We start from the raw sequence: 20,388 nt of genomic DNA on the forward strand, positions 1-20,388 counted from the left end.
TTGCAGTCTTAGAGCAATCGCCACTGCATTCTATGTGCATGTAACAAAAGGTTATTAACCAAAATTTGGTTTGAAATTTAAGAGGAAGTATTGTCAAAAAGTGTTCAGGAATCAGAAGTCAAGATATGGTACTTTTTATTGGTGTCAAAACATTTGAACAGCCAGTCCAGATTTTTAAAGTATCATAGCTAAGATTTATTTGCATTAAGAAAGACAGTTATTGATGTGAAGCACTGAATAACTGAATTGACGTGGGGATGCACAGGTTTTATACAGGATGTCCTTCCTGATACAATCCTCCCATTTCAGCCTGATTTGGGACAGTGCCAGGAGCTCACCAAACACAATCCCTGTGGCTGGGGAGCACGGGGAGAACACAAACTGAATACAGACATTGAAACAATGTGAGGCTTGAATCCCACAGCCCCTGAGCTGTATTGCAGTGACAACATTTTAACGTTTATCCTATTTCAATTTTAAAAAGAAGCATTGATGAAAGTTTGATCTGAAATGCTGTGCAGCCAAGTTTAGCTGTGAAAGTAAATAGAAACATAAAAAAACATTTTTTTACAGTCCTGGTATTGTCCTAATTCTAGTAACAAGCTAGCTCACCACATTCTGTTGTAAATGACTGAAAATCACTATAAACATTGCATGAGGCTTGTGCAATACTGATTTTCCCCTGATCGCAATTTTAAAATCAAACTGTGATCTATCATTTAATTGTTTGGAACATATATATATAAAATATAAACACTATTACACTAAAGAAAAATTACCCTAAAGCCATAGAGTGGCGATGTGCGTATCATGCAATACATTTTCAACTCAGACAGCAGTGGCAGCCCCCTGCATCCATTTTCTAGTCATTTGTTTGAATAGATATTTGAAAATGTTGTAGGACACATTGAAAACCCCCTATGAAAACACTACTGTAAAAAATAAAGAGAGCCTGGGATATCTGCTGTGTGGTAATTCATACTGGTTAGCCAGGGCTGTAATCAGTTTCTGGTCTCTTCAACTGTGCTCAAAAATCATGACTGAATACAATGAGTTCTCTGTAAAATAAGGGCCATATTTTACAAAACATGTGCTTTTTTTTACCCTTAACACTTTCATCCAACTGTGCTCACACCTTTCTCTCACACACACATAACCACACGCAAACATATAAACACACACAATCCACTGAAATGCTGAGAACAGGAAATCTGAAACTAAAACCTAAAAAAAAAACAAAACAAAAAAAAAAAATATAAGTACAATATAATATGCAATACAATCTGAATAAATGTATTACAATGGATATTACAATGTAACAATGTAAGATTATGTAGGAACCATCAAGTCATCATATCGCACAAGCCTAGGAGGCACAAAAATATTTTAAGGCACAAAATAATGGAACCTGTAGGATTCAATCTTCTTAAGTGTATTTTCCAGTAAGCTAATTTGTAGAAAGGTTCACAAAATATAATTTGCAGCTTTCTTAAAATAAGGTCAAACATTTAATACTGTTGGTCCATTCTCCACTTGGATTATACAATGACTTTTGAAATGTGCCGATATAAAATGTGTATAATTGAAAGCACTTGAAAATAATACATAGCCATAAGTGCTTTTGACTTATGACTTAGAATCTCATTTTTGATTTGCCACATAAATAATGGCTTAGTAACTCATGAGAAAACCTTACAAATAATATAGTTCTCATCATATAATTTTTTTAATTAGTTGTTTAGATGTATTTATTAAGTACACAGTCAATTCTGTGACTTTCTTCATCGCTTTACTTTAAATAGTTTTTCAAATGGTGTAAACGGGCTTCCTTGGGAAGACATTTTTCTTTGCATTCTTTAGAAGTTTCATGTTAAAAAAAGAAGGCAGAAAATATATAAGCCACAAAGTATATGAGGCACTATGGCTATTATGACTCAGAAAGTCCTTAATATAGTGAAGAATCATTTTGCAGCTGAAAGAAATTTCTTTCAAAAGCTCTGGACTTGATACAACCCTTTTGATGACACCCGGAAAGAAAGGTTAAAAGATCAGCTAGTAAAATTTCCAGCTGTGGTAAGATTTTTCCAATTGAAAGATTTCAGTCAAGTCATTTGGTTCCACATTACACTGTCTCTAATAACAATGTAGTTACACATAAATAAAATTGCAGCAAAAAATATATGGTGATATATTGACTGTTAAAGATGGATTACAGTAGCAAAGCTTATGTAAAAGCATGTATCCACTTACAAAGTAGTTACACAAAATGATGCTGTAAGTATCAAGACTTTTGTGTGCATTGGTTTAAGCTCTACTCTTACAATCCACCAGTAACAGGGAATACACTATTATTAGTTACACTGTTCTTGCATTTGTTGCAACACAGTTGTAGAAGAGGGACCGATGATTTAACTAGAAGAACACTTCAATACAAAACAACTGTATGTTGATGGTTTGTTCAACGTTTACAAAAACGGAGTGTTGGCAGAAATGTTCTCTGATAAAAAGCACTTGCAAACAAAGACATAAATCAGCTTGTAAACACAAAAGCCTCATGTGAGACTCTTTTCCCTTACAGGGGATATAAATCCATGAGATACTGTTGGCAAGAAAAAGCAGCTCATTCAAGCACAATTGCATATATGCATTTAAAATGTTGCAAACACATCTGAATTATGCACAGATTTTTTTTTCCTTGCTCTCAAACAGCTGGCAATTTGATCATCCCTCAATTCAGCAGCTCCAGATAGGTTATTGGCACTTTGCCCTTCTGATTCCCTCGCTCTCCCATCAGCCAATCAGAATCCATACCTGGAACACTACTCACTGTGATCACCTGAAGAACACAAGGGAGATATAATCACAACTAACACATACTGATGAGCATTTCACGATAAATGAGTAGTAAAACTCATCGAAAAAAATTATTGTACAATAATCTATTGTACAACCTCATTGTACAATAATCTATATTAATTGTGAATTTGAAAGGCGTGTTGACTTCGAATGTCCCATTTCACTTCCAGGACTTGCATTTTATTATTTTATTTTACAACATGGTATAAAAAAGCTTACAAATTTTCATATCTCCTTGTGGAGAAGAGAATGTATTGTACATTTAGGTAAAACTAATGGACTTTAAAAACACTGCTGTACTTTTAAAGGTACATTTACACTGTTTGTACAATTTGTGACATCAAAATCAGAATGTATTGGCCACTGTGCTTTCACACAGGAATATGTTCTCTGCATTTGACCCAATCCGTGCAGTGAAACAAACACAAACACAACACACACACACACACACACACACACACACACACACACACACACACACACACACACACACACACACGGGGCAGTGAGCACACATGCCCAGAGCGGTGGGCAGCCCTAGTCACCTAGGCCCAGTTCCCTAACAAAAAGGCCACTGCAGCCTCAACAATGTACCTACACAGTACATTTTTTTCTGATGAGACCTGAACAGTGCAACAAAGGTGCAATGAAAAATATATACTGATCTTTCTGAAGGCTACGGTTCCTGTTTGGTGGGGGGGTTGGGATGCGACTAGAGTCTAGTACAGTTGAGTAGTGCACATACCATGCAGTGGAAAAGTACACCTGGACTCCCAGTCCTAGATAGCTGAGGTATCTCCACAGACAACAACCAGAACCTCTGCCACTTGGGACAGCTTTTAAAAGCTTTAAGCATTTTTTTTCTCCTCTTATATACAATATATATTTGTAGTAAATTTTGTGAATTTTCACAAGCAGTAAAATGGTGACAAAATCACAAACAAATTCCCTGTAGAGTTTTTGGGCATTGTTTTGGCAGCTTTTTTATCAGGGGTATTGTGTTAGGACCACATTGTGAATTGACCCTGATTATAGTTTTTTTTTAATTTAACTTACATATGACTGCTAAGCTCAAAGTGCTTACAACAGTCCAGAGAAATAAAGTCAGTAGCAGAAAAAAGAGAAGGGGAAGCTGAATGTCTTTGCTGTATATGACGATAATTTTTTACTCAAAAATTTCCTGAAGAAAGAATTCTGAATGTGTGAAAATGAAACCAGCTTGACTTCACAAAATGTCTGTGGGAAGGCTGAAAAATGACTCATGGATTCTTCCTTAAACAAATAATCATTACGTGATTTCTTGTGCTACATGGTATGAGTAGCATGTTTAAAATTATTGTTTGTGTGTATGGCTTTTTCTCAGTCTGTGAATTTAAAGTATTATTTTACATACAGAATGCTTGTTTAGTCTATCTCTTGGGAAAAGTTTTCTATTGCTGTATTCTGAATCCATTTTTGTTGTTATCAGCACTTTCAGTATTTTCTGGTATTGCTTGTATCATGCAGGTTGGCAGAGTGTAGAAGGTATCTCTGCTGCCCTCCGTGTGATAAATTTTTGGAGGTTGCTTTGGACAATTATTTCTGTTATATGCTGGAGATTTAAACACTGTTTAAACAAAAATGTCAGCCCACCTCATCGGCCAGTAGGGAGAGTTCACTGCTGCCTGCGGCATCGTAGTCATACAGAACACGTGCTTTGCGGCTCCCTCCTGAACTGAGCAGCTCACTGAAGCCGGATGAGCTCTGTCCGGTGGCGGCAGGAAGAGTAGCGGACATAGGGAGAGTTGGCACGGAAACACTGGTCCCTCCACTGAGCAGACTCTGGTTATTGTTGGAAGGGAATGTGGAAGGGAAGCTGTAGTGGGAGAAAAAAAAGATGTCTACTATAAACAGGTCAGCAAACAATTGCCCTTTAACCCATATGTGTACTAAATACTACTGTGTAAAAGCCTTAGGCGCCTAAGATTATTATTATTATTATTATTATTATTATTATTATTATGGTGATGATTATTAAAAATCATTAATTTTTAAATAAGCATGTTATATATTAATGTTATAAAATTATTATATAATTACAATAAATAGCAAAATATATATACATTAAAAGTGCAAGGATTTCATTCCCCTAAATTGTAGATGTGAACAAGTGTGAAGAACAAAGTTTGTTTCCAGATATTCTCTCAGTGTGTGTGAGGAGCCCACCCGGAATCGCTGGGCGCAAGGCAGGAATACTTATGTAACATTTAACTACGGTTATCAACAGGGGTGGGGGGGGATTTAATATTTAATGGTTTGATTACAATAACATCAATTAAGTAAGATACTGAGATTGAATTATTAGTGCTGAGTCACATCTCAAAGATAGTGTACTGAGCTTGATTACTCCTGAGTGTGCAGTTCCCCATTGCCAGGGGCTTTATACCATTCTAGCTTGCACTTGGCATAGATCATGTGCAGTTGTTCCAGATTGTCTCATTCAGTGTCTACCTTTTCTACAGAGATTAAACAAGCTGGGTGACACAATGTGTCTGCAATAGGTAAATCATAAATGGGCTGAATTAAGTAATTTTTAGGAGTTTCTATTAACTTTCTGACAGTGTATGTTACGTTTTCCTGACAGCTTAAAAGGTTTATACGGGAGGAAATTTTATGTAAGAAAAATACTGAAAAATATAACTTTAAATGGGACATGAGTATACCTTCCAAGCTGTTTTTGGAGGTCAACCATGTACTGATAACACTGTGCATAATACGTGGTCTGCGCTTCAACAAAATCATTCAAGCAGCGAAGGTGGTGGGCCTGTGAAAAATAAATCAAGATACTGTCATATAAAAGCATATTATACAATACATTTACATACTTGGAAAAGAAGTACAGTTGTATGGAAGTATTTTGAGACACAGTTTTATTATTTTCTAAAGCCAAATTATTTTTACAATGTAAGTTTACTAAGTGTTAACCTTATCACAGTGTGATTGGTTGTTTCCCTGTGATGGCACTCCCAGAGAGCATCACTGTTTTCCCCCTTTACCTACAAATCACTATGTTTCTTGATAGGAAATGTAAGCGCAAAGCTAGATCATAGGTGCTAGCCTTTATGCCAGCTTGGGGACAGAGGGTGGTAGGCCTAGGTAGGGGTTGGAATTGGTAATTATTTGAAAAAAAAATGTTGAGTTTAATTACACTGAATGTTAAACATACTGGATTAGGAACACCTACCTTGTATCTACACTCACTGTCCATTTTAACAGCTCCAACGACCAAACAGGAGCATTTTGTAGTTCTACAATTGCAGACTGTAGTCTACCATTTTCTCTGCATAAATTTATCCCCATTTCAAACCCCTCTTTAATTGTCAGGGCCCCCACAAGACCACCACAGAGTAGGTATGATTTGGTGTTGGGTGGTGTGTTGCGCCAGTACGAGTGGATCAGACTCATCAGGGCTGTTTGAGTTTTAAAGTCTACTGATGAAGGGGACGACCAACACAAACTGTGCAGCAACTGATGAGCTACTGTCTCTGACTTTACATCTACAAACTGGACCAACGAGGTAGGTTTGTCTAACAGAGTGGACAAAGTGTTTAAAAACTTGAACAGCCCTGCTGTGTCTGACTCTTTCATACCAGTGCAACACATTAACACATCACCACCACATCAGCACTGAGAATCATACCTGCTCTGTGGGAAGCCTGACCATTGAAGAGCAGGAAGAAACAGGGATAAAAAAGTATGCAGAGAAACGGGTGGACTACAATCTGTAATTGCAGTGCTCCTGTACGGTCAATGGCGCTGATAAAATGTACAATCAGTGTAGAAACAAGGTAGGTGTTCATATCCAGTGATTGTTCAGTGTATAATAATAAATAAAAATTTTACATTTTCGAAAAGACTTTACACATTTAATTATTTTAAGGCCAATATGCTCACATTGTGCATTAAAAGCTACTGAAGTTTTGTTAACCAAAAAATTTCATTTAGAATATCAACAAAAATTTAAATGACCATGGATATATACATTATTATTAATACATACAACACAATCATAGCCTTTGGCACCGTGTACATACATGTGTGCTACTGACTCCCTCCAGGAGAAGCCTAGTTATTTCAGCTTGACGGTCAAACTCACTCATAGTCATTTTCAAATCTTGCTCTGCCTGAGAGAGAGAGAGAGAGAGAGAGAGAGAGAGAGAGAGAGAGAGAGACAGAGATGGTAAAGCTGCACAACATATTAATTGTTAATCAAGATTATATTTGGCAAACTGATAATGTAGAATATCCTGTGATGATCCCTTGTCCAGGTCATGTTCCTGCTTTGCACACAATGATTCAGGGTAGGTTCCTGACCCATCATGACCCTGATCAGGATGAATCATTACTGAAGATGAATGACTGGATGAAAGATGTTTTAGAAGGCTGTAATATGCAAATGAGCACACTAACAAACCACAATGTCTTTATTGCTGTGTTCTACAGATCAGTGCTTCTGTGGTTTTCTTGAAGATTCAAGTAATTTGTGTAATCCAACAAAATTACTATTTTAGTTAATATAATGCAGGCTCCATTAACCACTGCGATTCAGTTTAAAAAACTTTAAAAACATCAAAGTCAATATATAGTAATTTAATTGCTATACAAGTATTTTTGTGCCACCTTGTTTCATTCAATCCATTTGTAAGACTGTATAGAGTTATGTAACAAATAATTGTGACTACAGACATATGCAAAATTTTGGGCTCAAAAAACATTTTCTAAATAAGTTCACAGCTTCTACAATTTACAAAAGAGAATACATTTCAGCAAGTAATGAAAATATAATATAATGTATATAAATATAGAAGTATGAATATAATGAAAAATATAAAACACTGCTGAGGTTAAATATTGTAAAAAAATAAAACTTAAAATTATAAAATATCTTTATAACCAGAAATGGCTCAAGTGCAGAAAGATTGCTGGGAAACAACAGCTGCTGTAGACAGATCATAGACAAAAAGCTCAGTGGAACAAGATCGTCTGAACATTCCTCTTACCGTTGTCATTTCCTCTGCCCACATCTGTGCAGCAGTTAAAAAAACAGTGACAGTCATTAGTACTGCAACTGAGTGTAGCACAAAAAATATTTACCAGGATAAATAAAAACGGACATAAACATTGTACAACCTCACCAAAGATTCTACAGGCAAGACACATATCCATGCTCAACTGCTGCAAGCGACAAGAGATTCATATCCTTTACAACAATACTTGCTACTGCTTGATGTTAAGGCTAAGGTAAATGTTTGAGAAAATTCTGGAGAAACCTTTTATGAAAGTGAATGATTTAAAGTGAGTGTTCTGCCAAGAATGGTGACAGTTTTCCCTTTATCACAAATGCAGTCAAGACAAAGTTGGTCTGAAGTTACTAAAAACAGACAAAGCTCAAATATACAACTAGAAATAGGTTTTGTAAAACCCATGGCAAGTTTGAATTAATTTGTTTTTGGGCTTTATTAAATCTTTGTATGTCAGGTCTACACTTAGGCTATATGCATGGGTGAATCTAACAGAAAGGCTAAAGTAAATTACTTAGGCCCTGAAACACATTAAATATATTACTTGATGTAGTTTAATTTGGTAAACAGAAGGATTAAAATATTTCCCAATACATCTATTCTATATTTTATTTAATTATTTGTAATATCCACACTGCATTTGGTTAATATTACATATAAAATAACATTTTAAAAATTAGTTTAATATGCCATGTGATTCCAAAGTTTAACACTTTTTCCATAGTCTCTTGACTGATAAACTAGTCTTGGGATGAGGTGAAATCTGTCCAGATTTGTTTCTTGGGTGAACCATCATTTTAAACACAACTACAAATTCAGGGAAGAAGGGAAGTAATGGAGGAGTGCATCACATCATTGGTGAAGCAATTGCACTACCAAAGAGAAGCTTGTTAAGCTGATTTTTGAAACTGGGCATTAGGTAGCACTCTGTTGCAGAAGTGTGTGAGAGTGAGAGAGAGAGAGAGAGAGAGAGAGAGAAAGAAAGATGCCCCGCAGTTCAGCATGTCTTTGTCATGAGGAGCAATTTTCACACAGTGTTTACTTCTGTTTTGAAAGTAGAACGGAAGCAAACATTCAGTTTTGAAATGGCTTGGAGGTGTTGAGCAAACATGGAAATCTGCTTAAGCTTTGCAGGCAAAACAAGAAAAAAGGAACCTATGGATGGGTGCGCTGGTCATACTTACAACAATGTTTAAAAGAAGCTTAATCGGCAGCTTAAAAAGGGGAAGTTGAATGCCATTGTGTTGGCTTGACGAAAAAGAAAAAGATGACCAACCTTCAGCCATTTCACATGAAGAAAATTCATCAAGAAAGAAATGTTAGCTGCATAGCCAACATCTCCTGGTGGGGGAGTGGTGCTAAGAGGCTAGTAGGTGCAAACAGATGGCAGAAGATAAAGCTGTTTTTCAGCAGTTAAGCTTAGAAAAAGAAAAATTAATTCAGATTAAATAAAATATTGCACACAAATAATACAGAAATGGCAGCCAAAAAAAAGGATTTAAACAGAATTTAAATAAAAAATAAATAAGAGAGTATTAAAAAATAAAAGTAAATAAAAGTTTATCTAGTAAAAAAGATTTAAGAATGGCAACAGGGTGTATTGCTCTAGAGCCCTCTGGCAGACTTGTCTGTGGATCTATTTGGTTCATAAAACTAAAGGATATCAGCCATGTATGTGGGGGTTAGTACAATAATAGCTTTTAAAATCTATAAAAGTATCATAAAACAATTTTGGACTGTATGGGTAACCAGTGGAAGAACTTTAAGACAGGAGGAAAATTGACTTTTTCTGGTCAGCTGGGATCAGCTATAGGATCAGCAGTAATTTAGTGACAGTTTTCTTGGGGAGACTTGAAGGAAGGGCATTTCAATAGTCTAGCCTCAAAGTTTTACAAACCTGTTAGTGAAAAATATTGGGACACTGTGCAAATAATGTAAATTAAAACTGGGTGCAAAGCTGTGCATATAATATAAACCCTATATTTAACTGAAAACGTTACAAAGACAATATCAAACATTTTGAAAATTACATTTTTAAAGAAAATGTATAGATTTCTGTGTGAGTGCCCGTTCAAAATTCATTTAGGTGTCTTCACAAGAGGAAAGTTATTTACAGTATTTATAAAATTAATGTTTTAAAATCAAAAGCTGGTAAACCTACTATCTCGCATGTAGTCATCAATCTCACACAGTCAAAAAATGTATAAGTCTTAAAATATATTTTATATATAACGTAAGTCATAGTTAAAAAAACAAAACCAAAAAAAACAAAACACAACAACAGGTTTTTGGCTACAAAGCCACACTCTCTATACTCCTTTCCATTCTTTGTCTCGGTTTGGCCTGTCTAGTCTACAAACTATTCCACAACTTAATAAGGCAAAAAGTCTTAGATACACATACAAGTAGATACACTGGATATTACACATGTACACTAGAGTTAGTCCTCTACATGTGAAAGTGTTCCATTCTGAGATCTTGTTTACAAATTGTTGGCAAGTCCAACAGAGTAACCATTAACAATGCATTGCCTCATGAACTGCCTTTATTTAGAAAGATTTTAAGCAAATGGACATGCAAATTTGCATCTTTGAAGGTCTGCAAGTTGAAGGGCTGTATGAATAAGGCATACTGAATTCTAAAAAGTAAGTGAGAATAATTTAGTCCATAGAAATATCTCTATATGACTTTTCTTTTCACTTACACATTATTATATGCTTTTGTACAGATACAACTACACCGTCTGTTGTTAATTAAAGCTTATTTCACATTCCAGTTCTTGAACTAAGTTTGGAACCATTCGGTGCATTTCCACTGACATAAACTGGTTTGCAGGCCAGAAACATCCTAGCTGGAACCAAAGAATAGTAGGTTCTTCAGCCGATAGGAAATAAGTGTTTGGCACGACACCATACGTGTTGACCAGAGCCTTGGAGCTGCGTTGGTTAGTCCATAAGTTCAGCAAGACAGCTCGTATTACACACGTATTATACCTCGCAGAGAGGAGGCCTGCTGAATTTGTCTTATTTCACCTAGGGTTTCTTTGCCTGAAATATTGTAAAGGGAATTGGTGGGGAGACATTTTGTGGCGTTAGTGTATTAAAAAAATCCATATTGCTGCACACAGCCTCCTTAAACTTCATGTGCTTTAACCTGTTACACTGAATAAATAAGCAAGTGTAATTCTTAAAATCAAGAAAATGTTCTTGGTCTTCTTTGTTTTTTGGGATAGATCATCTAGTATTTATTTTTAAATGAAATGAACAAGAAAAACACTGATGCCCGAGTTATATATTAACTTTTTTAACTTTTTTCGTTTCTGCATTTTTTAGTCCTAAACTAGAGAGCAAAGATTAACTAGGCAAGCCTAGTTTTGCCGGACCGCCTTTAACCATATAGCCAGTCAGCAAGTAACCATAACCATAACCAAGTAACCATATAGGCGGTCTGGCAAAACTAGGCTTACCTAGTTTCTCTTTGCACTTGTTTGAGTGTCCTCTTGCTCCCTGCAAGTTACAAGACATGGTGATTAATATCTTCCTCTAGGAAATGGCACAACCTTTTAAGAGACTGATACGTCACCAGAACACAAATAGAAAAAAAAATGATGCTTCATCACCAGACTACAAGATGAGCTTTGTAGGCAACTTAGTCGGTCTGCAGTGATATCAGATGAGTGCTGCTGGACTGTAGTTAAATTTAGGACATTATATGCCTTCAGAACCATACAATGAACATATATTTACCACCCACTGCTATATCTTCTTTGATATGTAACTGATATCAGCTTATTTGGCAGCTTCTTGTTTGAACCTTTCAATTCTACCTTAAATTTTACAGAAGCCTTATGCACTACAATACAATTTAAGCCTTATGCACTACAATTTCATTAGCTAACTACCAATACATCAGCATATAATAATAATTTTTATATTTGCTATAAAGTAAAGGGTCATAATATTTTGATGTTACATTAAACTGGCTATTATAGTTTGTAAATTAGAAAATACTGAAACAAATGGGTTTATTTGGTCACTTGAGAAGTCATCTTGCTGGTAATTCACAAGGCATTCAAGTTTACAGTGTGACTGTATGGCCCTCTACATCTCTATCCCTATGCAAAACGGAGTGGTATGGGTAAGGTGTGAAATGGGATTGGGCACCCCTTATAATACTTATCTTGGAAGACCTGACCTATTTTAAAGTAAACCCATTGTTGACAGATGTTCAGCAGTGCATGCATTTGAAATTAAATGACAAGGTGCTTAATTCTAAGAGTTGGCTACAATAGTATTAAGTCCCCAACCATTGGGTTCTGTACTAATCTTTTAATACAGTGATATTAAAAAAATTGGGCACCCATGATAATTATCAAGATTAATTTTTATAAATCAGCTAAATATATCATATAGCAGATGAACACAGTGATATTTGAGAAGTGAAATGAAGTTTATAGGATTTACAGAAAGTGTGCAATAATTATTCAAACAAAATTAGACAGGTGCATAAATCTGCTCACCCCAAAAGAAAAATTACATCAATATTTAGTAGATCCTCCTTTCTCAAAAATGACAGCCTCTAAACGCCTCCTATAGCTTCCAATGACATTGTGGATTCTGGTTGAAGGTATTTTGGACAATTCTTCTTTACAAAACATTTCCAATTCAGTCAGATTTGATGTTTTCCGAGCATGAACAGCCCGCTTTAAATCACATCACATCTTTCCAATAATATTCAGGTCTGGGGTTGAGATGGCCTTTCCAGAATGTTCTACTTGTTCCTCTGCATGAATGACTTAGTAGATTTTGAGCAGTGTTTAGGGTCGTTGTCTTGTTGAAGTATCTAGCCCCGGCACAACTTCAACTTTGTCACTGATTCTTGAACATTTTTCTCAAGAATCTGCTGATATTGACTGGAATCCATGTGACCCTCAACTTTAACAAGATTCCCAGTACCTGCACTGGCCACACAGCCCCACAGCATGATGAAACCACCACCAAATTTTACTGTAGGTAGCACGTATATGTCTTGGAATGCTGTGTTCTTTTTCCGCCATGCATACCGCCCCTTATGTCCAAATAACTCAATTTAAGTTTCATCAGTCCACAGCACATAATTCCAAAATTAAGCTGGCTTGTCCAAAGGTGCTTTAGCATACCTCAAGCGACTCTGTTTGTGGCATGTGTGCAGAAAACGCTTCTTTTGCATTACTCTCCCATACAGCCACTCCTTGTGCAAAGTGCGCTGAATAGTTGAACGATGCACAGTGGCACCATCTGCAGCAAGATGATGTTGTAGGTCCTTGAAGCTGGTCTATGGATTGACTATGACTTTTCTCACAATCCTTCACCTCTGCTTATCTGAAGTGGCCTGCCACTTCGGGCCTTAACTGGAACTGTGCCTGTGGTCTTCCATTTCCTCACTATCTTTCTCACAGTGGAAGCTGACAGCTGAAATCTCATTTTGTATCTTTCCCCTAAACCAGGATGTTGAACAATCTTTGTTTTCAGGTCATTTGAAAGTTGCATTGAGGCTCCCATGTTGCCACAAAAAGGAGAAAAACTTGCAATTGGCCACCTTAAATCATAATTTTATTCACCTGTGTATGTACTTCAAGGGTCAATTAGCTTACAAAATAAATGTTGTGGTCCAATAAAGGTATTTAAATCAATAAAACAAAAAGATTGCCCAAATTTATGCAGATGCCTAATTTTGTTAAATAATTATTGCACACTTTCTGTAAATTCTATTAACTTCATTTCACTTCAAAATATCACAGTGTTTGTCTGCTATATGATATATTTAGCTGAAATTGCTGATTCGAACAACCAATGATTTATAAACAAAAATCCTGATAATTATCAGGGGTGCCTAAACTTTTTCATACCACTGTATCACTACTTGACCTCTCTAATACATTATTTATTTGACTGAATGGCATTTCATTTTCACAGAAAGTTTTTAAATGTAGTTGATGTCTTTATTGCTGCAATCAAATTTCATAAGAAATGTTGTATAGGGCCAGTCTCCAAAAACCTTTGGCCACACAGTGTGACAATTACCCATACAATCAAGTGATAACTTGCCCATGTGCTTACCTACACACATCCAGTTTGAGCATATCATTCAGCTGGTTACATACAAAAAACTTAAATGCAAGGTAACTCACAGCAGCTCTAGCCTCAGCCATCTTTGCTTTCTTCAGTTTAGTTTTGGCAGCATCAAGATCCAGCCGTTTGTTTTGAAGCAGCTTTCTTTCTTTCTGTAGAGAAGAGTTGGGTTTTATTCATCTCACATGGCTTGAAATGTGAGATATTTAATGCATATGCACATTCATCTGAGTATCTTGAATGCCAAGCAACCCAGTGTGAAATAAGACAACCTAGTCAGTTTTTTGTGGTGTAGTCTAAGAAAACACGGGACCAAGCCATGATTTTTTTAAATAACAAGCATTTTCATTATGCCCTTGTAAAAATATATGTTTATTGGATTAAACTGTATAATGCAAAGTTTTCAGATTAAAGACAACATAAATAACAAACGTTACCCTTGTTTTCTGACCAAAAGTTACATAATCCACAAGTGTACAATTTCTATATTTTCTGTACTGTACTAAATATTTTAATAATTTTAAATGTAAATATTTTCATTTTTAAATCTTGCTTGCTGAAGTATTTTACACAACAAGGTACCAACCAAGCTAGCTAGATTTCAAATAGTCATATAGTATATGTTTATAACTACTATAAAGTCTATATATATAACAAACTATATATACAAACAAACAAAGCAAAGTTCATAACAGTTGCATGATTTTGATGTGGAAGAACTTGACCCGCCCTCACAGATTCATGACCTCAACCCCATCAAATACCTTTGGGATGAACTAGATTAGAGATATGAGAGTCAGACCTTTGCATGACCTCTCAAATAAACCTCTGGGTAAATGGGGAAAAAATGTCTCAAATCTTGCAGAAATCCTTCCTAGAAGAGTGGTAGCTGTTACAGCTGCAAAGGGTGGGACCAACTCCAGATTAATGCTCATGGATTTAAAATGGGATTATCTCAAACCTCCTCTAGCATGCCCCTTCTGGTTCAACTCAACATCAGTCCTTGCTACAGTATGATTCTACATCAAAATAATGACTTTTCCCTGTGTAATGGTCAGGGGCCTTTTATAATCTGTTTTGCTCATCTGTCATTAAACATATATAGTTTCATGGTCTTGTACTATTTGTTCGTTTTAGCAAAAGAATCTTACTCCTCTTTCATGAACTTTTTATATCTACACCTTGCCCAGCAATACTGAAAACAAGCAGATGTATCTGACATATATCGAAGCGTTGAGTTTGATGCTGAGGTGCTAAAATTAGATCATTTTACTGCTAAGAAACAGCTTGTACTTGCCAGAAGTCTGCACTTACCAGTATTGTTTTGAAATCTCCTTCCAGAAAGTTTCTGAAAGGTGTGAGGAAATTAATAGCTGCACTCTGGATAAATTCCCTCTCTGCTCCTCCAATTTGCTTCTGTGTCTCTCCACACTTTACTAGAGCATTTCCTACAGACACACAAAGAGGCAACTCTTAACATTGCTGTGTGATTTACACAACAAGTTCATATGTAGTCAAGGAGTCAATACATGTTTGTTGTCTTAATTGTTCTTGTTAATTTTACACTGGAGCTAATACAGCTGCAATAGAAGCTTTTATCCCACCAATTACCTTTGTATATATTAAAACATCATAGCACCTACATCATTTACAAAATAAATAAAAAAAAATAACACACACACACTAACCATAGGCTGTCCCAGGCCCAAACTCATTCCCAGAGTCGATCATGGTTTGCCCCAGCAGCTCATGATTATTCACCCGTGTGGGGACTTTTTTGTCTAATTTCTCATACAAAAATTCCTCTATCCGGACATCTGCAAACAATGAAAGAGTGAGAGATGCAATTCACACATATAATAATGTAGAAATGCCCAGAGCATAAATACATAATTAAAGAAAAAGGTCTGGTATTGGGACTCAAACTCAAATACTTGGTTTTCTTAGCTGAAAATATTAAAATAGGTCAAAAGTGACTGTGTGTGACTTTTAATCAGGGTTAAGACAAAGCCTCTTGTGGCTTCTTGCTTTTATTGAACTATGGCAAAATAAAACATGACATAATCAACCTACTGAAATAATATACCGTATTACTGACTGTATTAGCCCTACCGGCTATCCTCTTTGGAGAAAACAAAAACACAGTGGCACACAAGAGGACCTAAACTCCTTTGCAAGCGTTGGCTTTGCTGACCGATATAGATGACTGCGAGTCCGATGTAGGAGAGGAACTCCATTTTGATGCTGTAGATGATTCTGACACTGATATGCACGGATATGAAATGTCGACTGATAAGGATGCCAGTGGTATTGATGAAAAGCACTGAAGCCCTCCCAGAAAGAAACGTTTGGAAGCAGAGGACTACACACCGGCATCAGGTGTTAACGCAAAGTATGGGACAGTTTGTGAGATAGTAGGCGCTGAATGCCTTCATGGAAGTGAACCCAGCGCAGATCCTACGTTCCGCGAGAGAGCAGGACCTACAGAGCACGCCAAAGTATTGTAATATTTTTTGTGTGTTTTCTCGTGTTCATAAACTCGACATTTACTACTTTTACTTGACATTTTTCTTTCATGCAGTGGAGGATAATGAGTAGACTCCAGAGCTTTGTGTTTGTTCAACATAGAAATGCTCATGATCATCACAGACTGCACAGTCCACGAAGCCCACAGAAGCCCACTTTTTGTCAATGAGCTGATGGCCTTCATAGCAGTATGAAGTTTTATTCATACCATGAATAAAAATCCATGTCCCTTGCCTGATCCTGAAAAAAGACGCAGTGTCAGGTGCAGACACACTGCAACTGAAAACACAGCACAATAGAGTGTGCAGTTTGCAACAAGTAAACCTGTTGCAAATGTAGAAATGAGGGCCCCTGGGTGTTTAGTAAATGTTAGATGTAAAGTTTTTTTCTGTGAAAATTTTTCAAACATTTCCTTGCAAATAATTCCCATTTTTATGTCTTGCCAAACATTTGACTTATTTATTGTGTCTGTTGCAACTATTAGCTATAAAGCTGTAATTATATTTATAATTATAAAGGATATTTACCATGGGTATTTATAGTAATATATAATATGTTTCAGGTTTTTTTTCAGTTTAGACAGATTTTTAAAAAAAAAATAAGATTTTTTTTTTTCAGTAATCTTATTTTAAATAAATACTTGCAGCCAATTCCTATTCCAAAAGAATGATCCAATGCAGAAAATTAAATGGGAGAAAATGAATTGAACCAGTAAAAGTAAACAAAAAAATAAAGAAGCCTAATGAAAAGTTAAAAGTAGGTGTACTCTGTGTAAACGTACGAATAATGCTAAAAGACAGTTTGCTAGTAATTTCAAACACAAACTGTAGTGTGACAAATTGGGTAGGTTTTATAGCATCTCTGTAAATGTTTAGAGGTAGGTTTACAGCTGTGGTTAGAGTTGCATTAACACATTGAAATTTCCTTTGAAAGACATCAAAAGATTGTGAAAAGAATAACTGACACCCTGAGAGGATCTTTTCATGCAAAGCACCAGCTTAAAAGTGAGGGAAATAACCAAATGTTTGCAGTTAAACAATAAGCTATATTTTCATATGGTACTATCAGATGACTATCAGAATTTGAAATTCACAACCTAAGGTAGTGTACTTACACTAGAAACAATGAGAAACAAGAAAATGTAAGTGTGGTGCTCTCACTTGGATTTGGCTGCAGTAACACTTCTGTCTGCTTCAAAATCTTCTCAGTCCAGTGTTTGGTAAATTCAGCCCTGGTGAGGAGATTTTCCAAATGTGCATCCAACTCAGTTTTCTCTGCCTGGCCTAATTTTTCTTCTGTGAACTAGAAGGACAGAAACATAGTTATTGTTATAAAACAAGTTATTCTCTAGATCACCAGCATTTGTGTCTGCTCTTCTCTCTGCTATTTCTGTGAGGATGATGCATTTCTGCAATGACATTAAGCCACAAATATAACTGATGCTGTATGATCACAACAGCCACTCAAGCTCATCCCAAAGGGAACAACATGCTCTATTACTGCGATACAGTGTAACGTTGGGGATTTATACCCCACTAGCCATCAAGTCGGCAATGGCCATATTGGCCTAAGGCTCAAGTGCAGCTTCCTCAATGGATCCCTTTCTTTTATTGCTTGAGGATATACTAACCTTGCACATACAGCTAAAAGTCTGTGTCCACCATGCATGGATCTTAAATTTATAATGAAGTCACTAATTGTAAGGCTTGTCTATAACATGTTGTACGTTTACTGGCACAAGGTTTCATTAAGCCGGAGGGGTGATGGTGGCCCTATTGGGAGCTGGGGGGTGGGGGCAATGTCACTTTAAATGATTCCACTCAAAGTGATTTGTCACTTTATTCTATTTAGTTCAATCAGAAATTGCACAGATTGGAAAAAAAATAAAATCTTGCATAATGTTTTAAATAGATTCCAGTGGAGTCTGAAGGCAAAATGTGTTTTTTTTCCTCTGTAGGATACTGAAATGTACAGTTGGCCAGGGTTCTAGCTATAAATTTGGACAATATCATATCGTCATATCGTTGACATTCACTACCGCCTATCCATAACTGACACTACCTAATGTAAGATTCAGTTGAGCTTGTGGTTCGATTAAAGTAATGAAGAGCATGTCTAAGACGTTTATTGCACGTCTTTATACACAACAAACTAACTTTGAGCAATTGCTAATTCTGTCATAGGTGGGTTTAAATTTTATTTGGCATAAAAGACGATAATTAAACAACTATTTTCCACAAGCGTTCAAATCAGTTGGAAGTAGCTCGCATAGCTAACGTTTCAGCGGATGCGCTCGAGCTTGTTGACAGAAACTTTTGTCCGCTACTTTAGCTTAGCTAGTCTCTTTTACAGAGTAACAGTTTATTGATATATCACGTCCAGACACTGAAACGAAGCCCAACGTGTTTAATCAGTTCTTGAAACGTGGCAGTTGCGTTTCCAAGCTCAATACATGGGTTTATTAAGATGAATTTAACTTTTCTTCGCTAGCTCAACAGGCTAACTACTAAAGCTAGCTAAATACAATGATAAAATGTAAAACTATTTAGCTATGTTTTCTGTTTGTAGACGTTTTCTGCATAATTCGCCTTCTCGATAGCAAGCTAACGTAAGTCTCGCCCCTCCCAGGCCAACGTGGGTCCTCACATATAGCAGCTAATTAACGTTAATTTGCAGCCAAATACACTTTAGTCAAAACAAAGACACGCCTTAAAAGTAACGTTAACTCTACCTGAACCGCTCGGCTAAGGAAGACCCCAGCATCCGCTGCGAATCTCTTTACGTTAAAATCCATTTTTCCATAGGGTACTAAGACAGTAGCAAATGAGTCAAACACCCGCAGCAGTATCAGCGATTCCCAAACCGACAGTCCAACCCAGAGCCGGCTGTGAGAAACTCAAGTCCCTCCCACAAGCCTGAACTTCCACACTGCTCCATAGAGCACCAAGAGCCGCAGGGAGGAGGAGGAGGAGGAGGAACAAGCTCGACAGAAGGCCCCCGCTGATCTCCTGCAGGCCCCTACCCCTGGGTCTGTTACTGGCCACCTTACATTTCAGCTCACCAAAGTTCAGCATTTCAAGTGACCAAGTCAGAAATAACATTAATGCCCTTAAGTAGTCAATAGCAGGGTTAGATTCACTTGGCCCCATGGAAATTCAAACAATATGCTTTGATTTAAAATAAAATGTAGATATATACATGCTAACTATGAATTAGGCTAATGTACACCTGAAATTTTGGTCACTCAAATAAATTGTAATATTGAAATAAATAATTTCAGTATCATCAAATTTCTCACACTTTTTCAGACATCACATTACTTCAGGTTCAGGTATTTTGAAAACATTCCTTATTTAACCACATTCAGTAAAGATTAAGTTTTCCCCCATTTTCCGAATCAGTTTTTATTGATCTGGTATGATTGCACATACAAAGGATTTGTCTTTTAGGTCAGGTTAATATAGGTTACAGTGCACAATTATAGATCTAGAATAGAACAGAATAATCCTAACCTTCTGTCACACGTGTCCACACATACACAATCTTGGGTCTATGCATTGCAGGGACTTTATATTGATGTAATTCACCTTAAACAGTCATTGTACAATGTACAACAAAATTTATAGCATCAGCTATAAACAGACGTGCTGTCTAAAAACATCTTTATCATTTCTCACACTCTGGGCAGATCTCTTTTTGAAGATATGAACAGTCTGAGGGGTAATCCAGGTGCTAGTTTGCAAAAGGGCAGAATTTTCTGTGTTGTTCCTCTGATCAGGAAAATTGAAGTTCATTCATTGATTGTAACCGCTTATCCAATTCAGGGTCACGGTTGG

At 36.4% G+C, this 20,388-nt stretch overlaps 1 protein-coding gene across 2 annotated transcripts in view; it reads right to left on the minus strand.

Annotated features, from left to right (window-relative positions):
• sh3glb1a (SH3-domain GRB2-like endophilin B1a) overlaps nucleotides 1-20,388 on the minus strand; it is a 22,066-nt gene continuing 1,678 nt past the window's right edge. Inside the window, exons 1-9 of one of the 2 annotated variants that reach the window (XM_066682464.1) lie at nucleotides 19,284-19,562; nucleotides 17,713-17,854; nucleotides 15,715-15,843; nucleotides 15,341-15,474; nucleotides 14,086-14,178; nucleotides 6,930-7,019; nucleotides 5,559-5,659; nucleotides 4,489-4,711; nucleotides 1-2,836 (exon numbers count right to left, since the gene is read on the minus strand). In XM_066682464.1, coding sequence (XP_066538561.1) covers nucleotides 2,729-2,836; nucleotides 4,489-4,711; nucleotides 5,559-5,659; nucleotides 6,930-7,019; nucleotides 14,086-14,178; nucleotides 15,341-15,474; nucleotides 15,715-15,843; nucleotides 17,713-17,854; nucleotides 19,284-19,346 — 1,083 coding nt within the window. In that variant the 5' untranslated portion in view covers nucleotides 19,347-19,562 and the 3' untranslated portion in view covers nucleotides 1-2,728. Of the gene's footprint in view, nucleotides 2,837-4,488; nucleotides 4,712-5,558; nucleotides 5,660-6,929; nucleotides 7,020-14,085; nucleotides 14,179-15,340; nucleotides 15,475-15,714; nucleotides 15,844-17,712; nucleotides 17,855-19,283; nucleotides 19,563-20,388 lie in introns of those variants that run through there. The other variant, XM_066682465.1, reaches the window with a different exon arrangement.

Source organism: Hoplias malabaricus, chromosome 10 (assembly GCF_029633855.1).
Source record: "Hoplias malabaricus isolate fHopMal1 chromosome 10, fHopMal1.hap1, whole genome shotgun sequence".
Taxonomy (NCBI): Eukaryota; Metazoa; Chordata; class Actinopteri; order Characiformes; family Erythrinidae; genus Hoplias; species Hoplias malabaricus.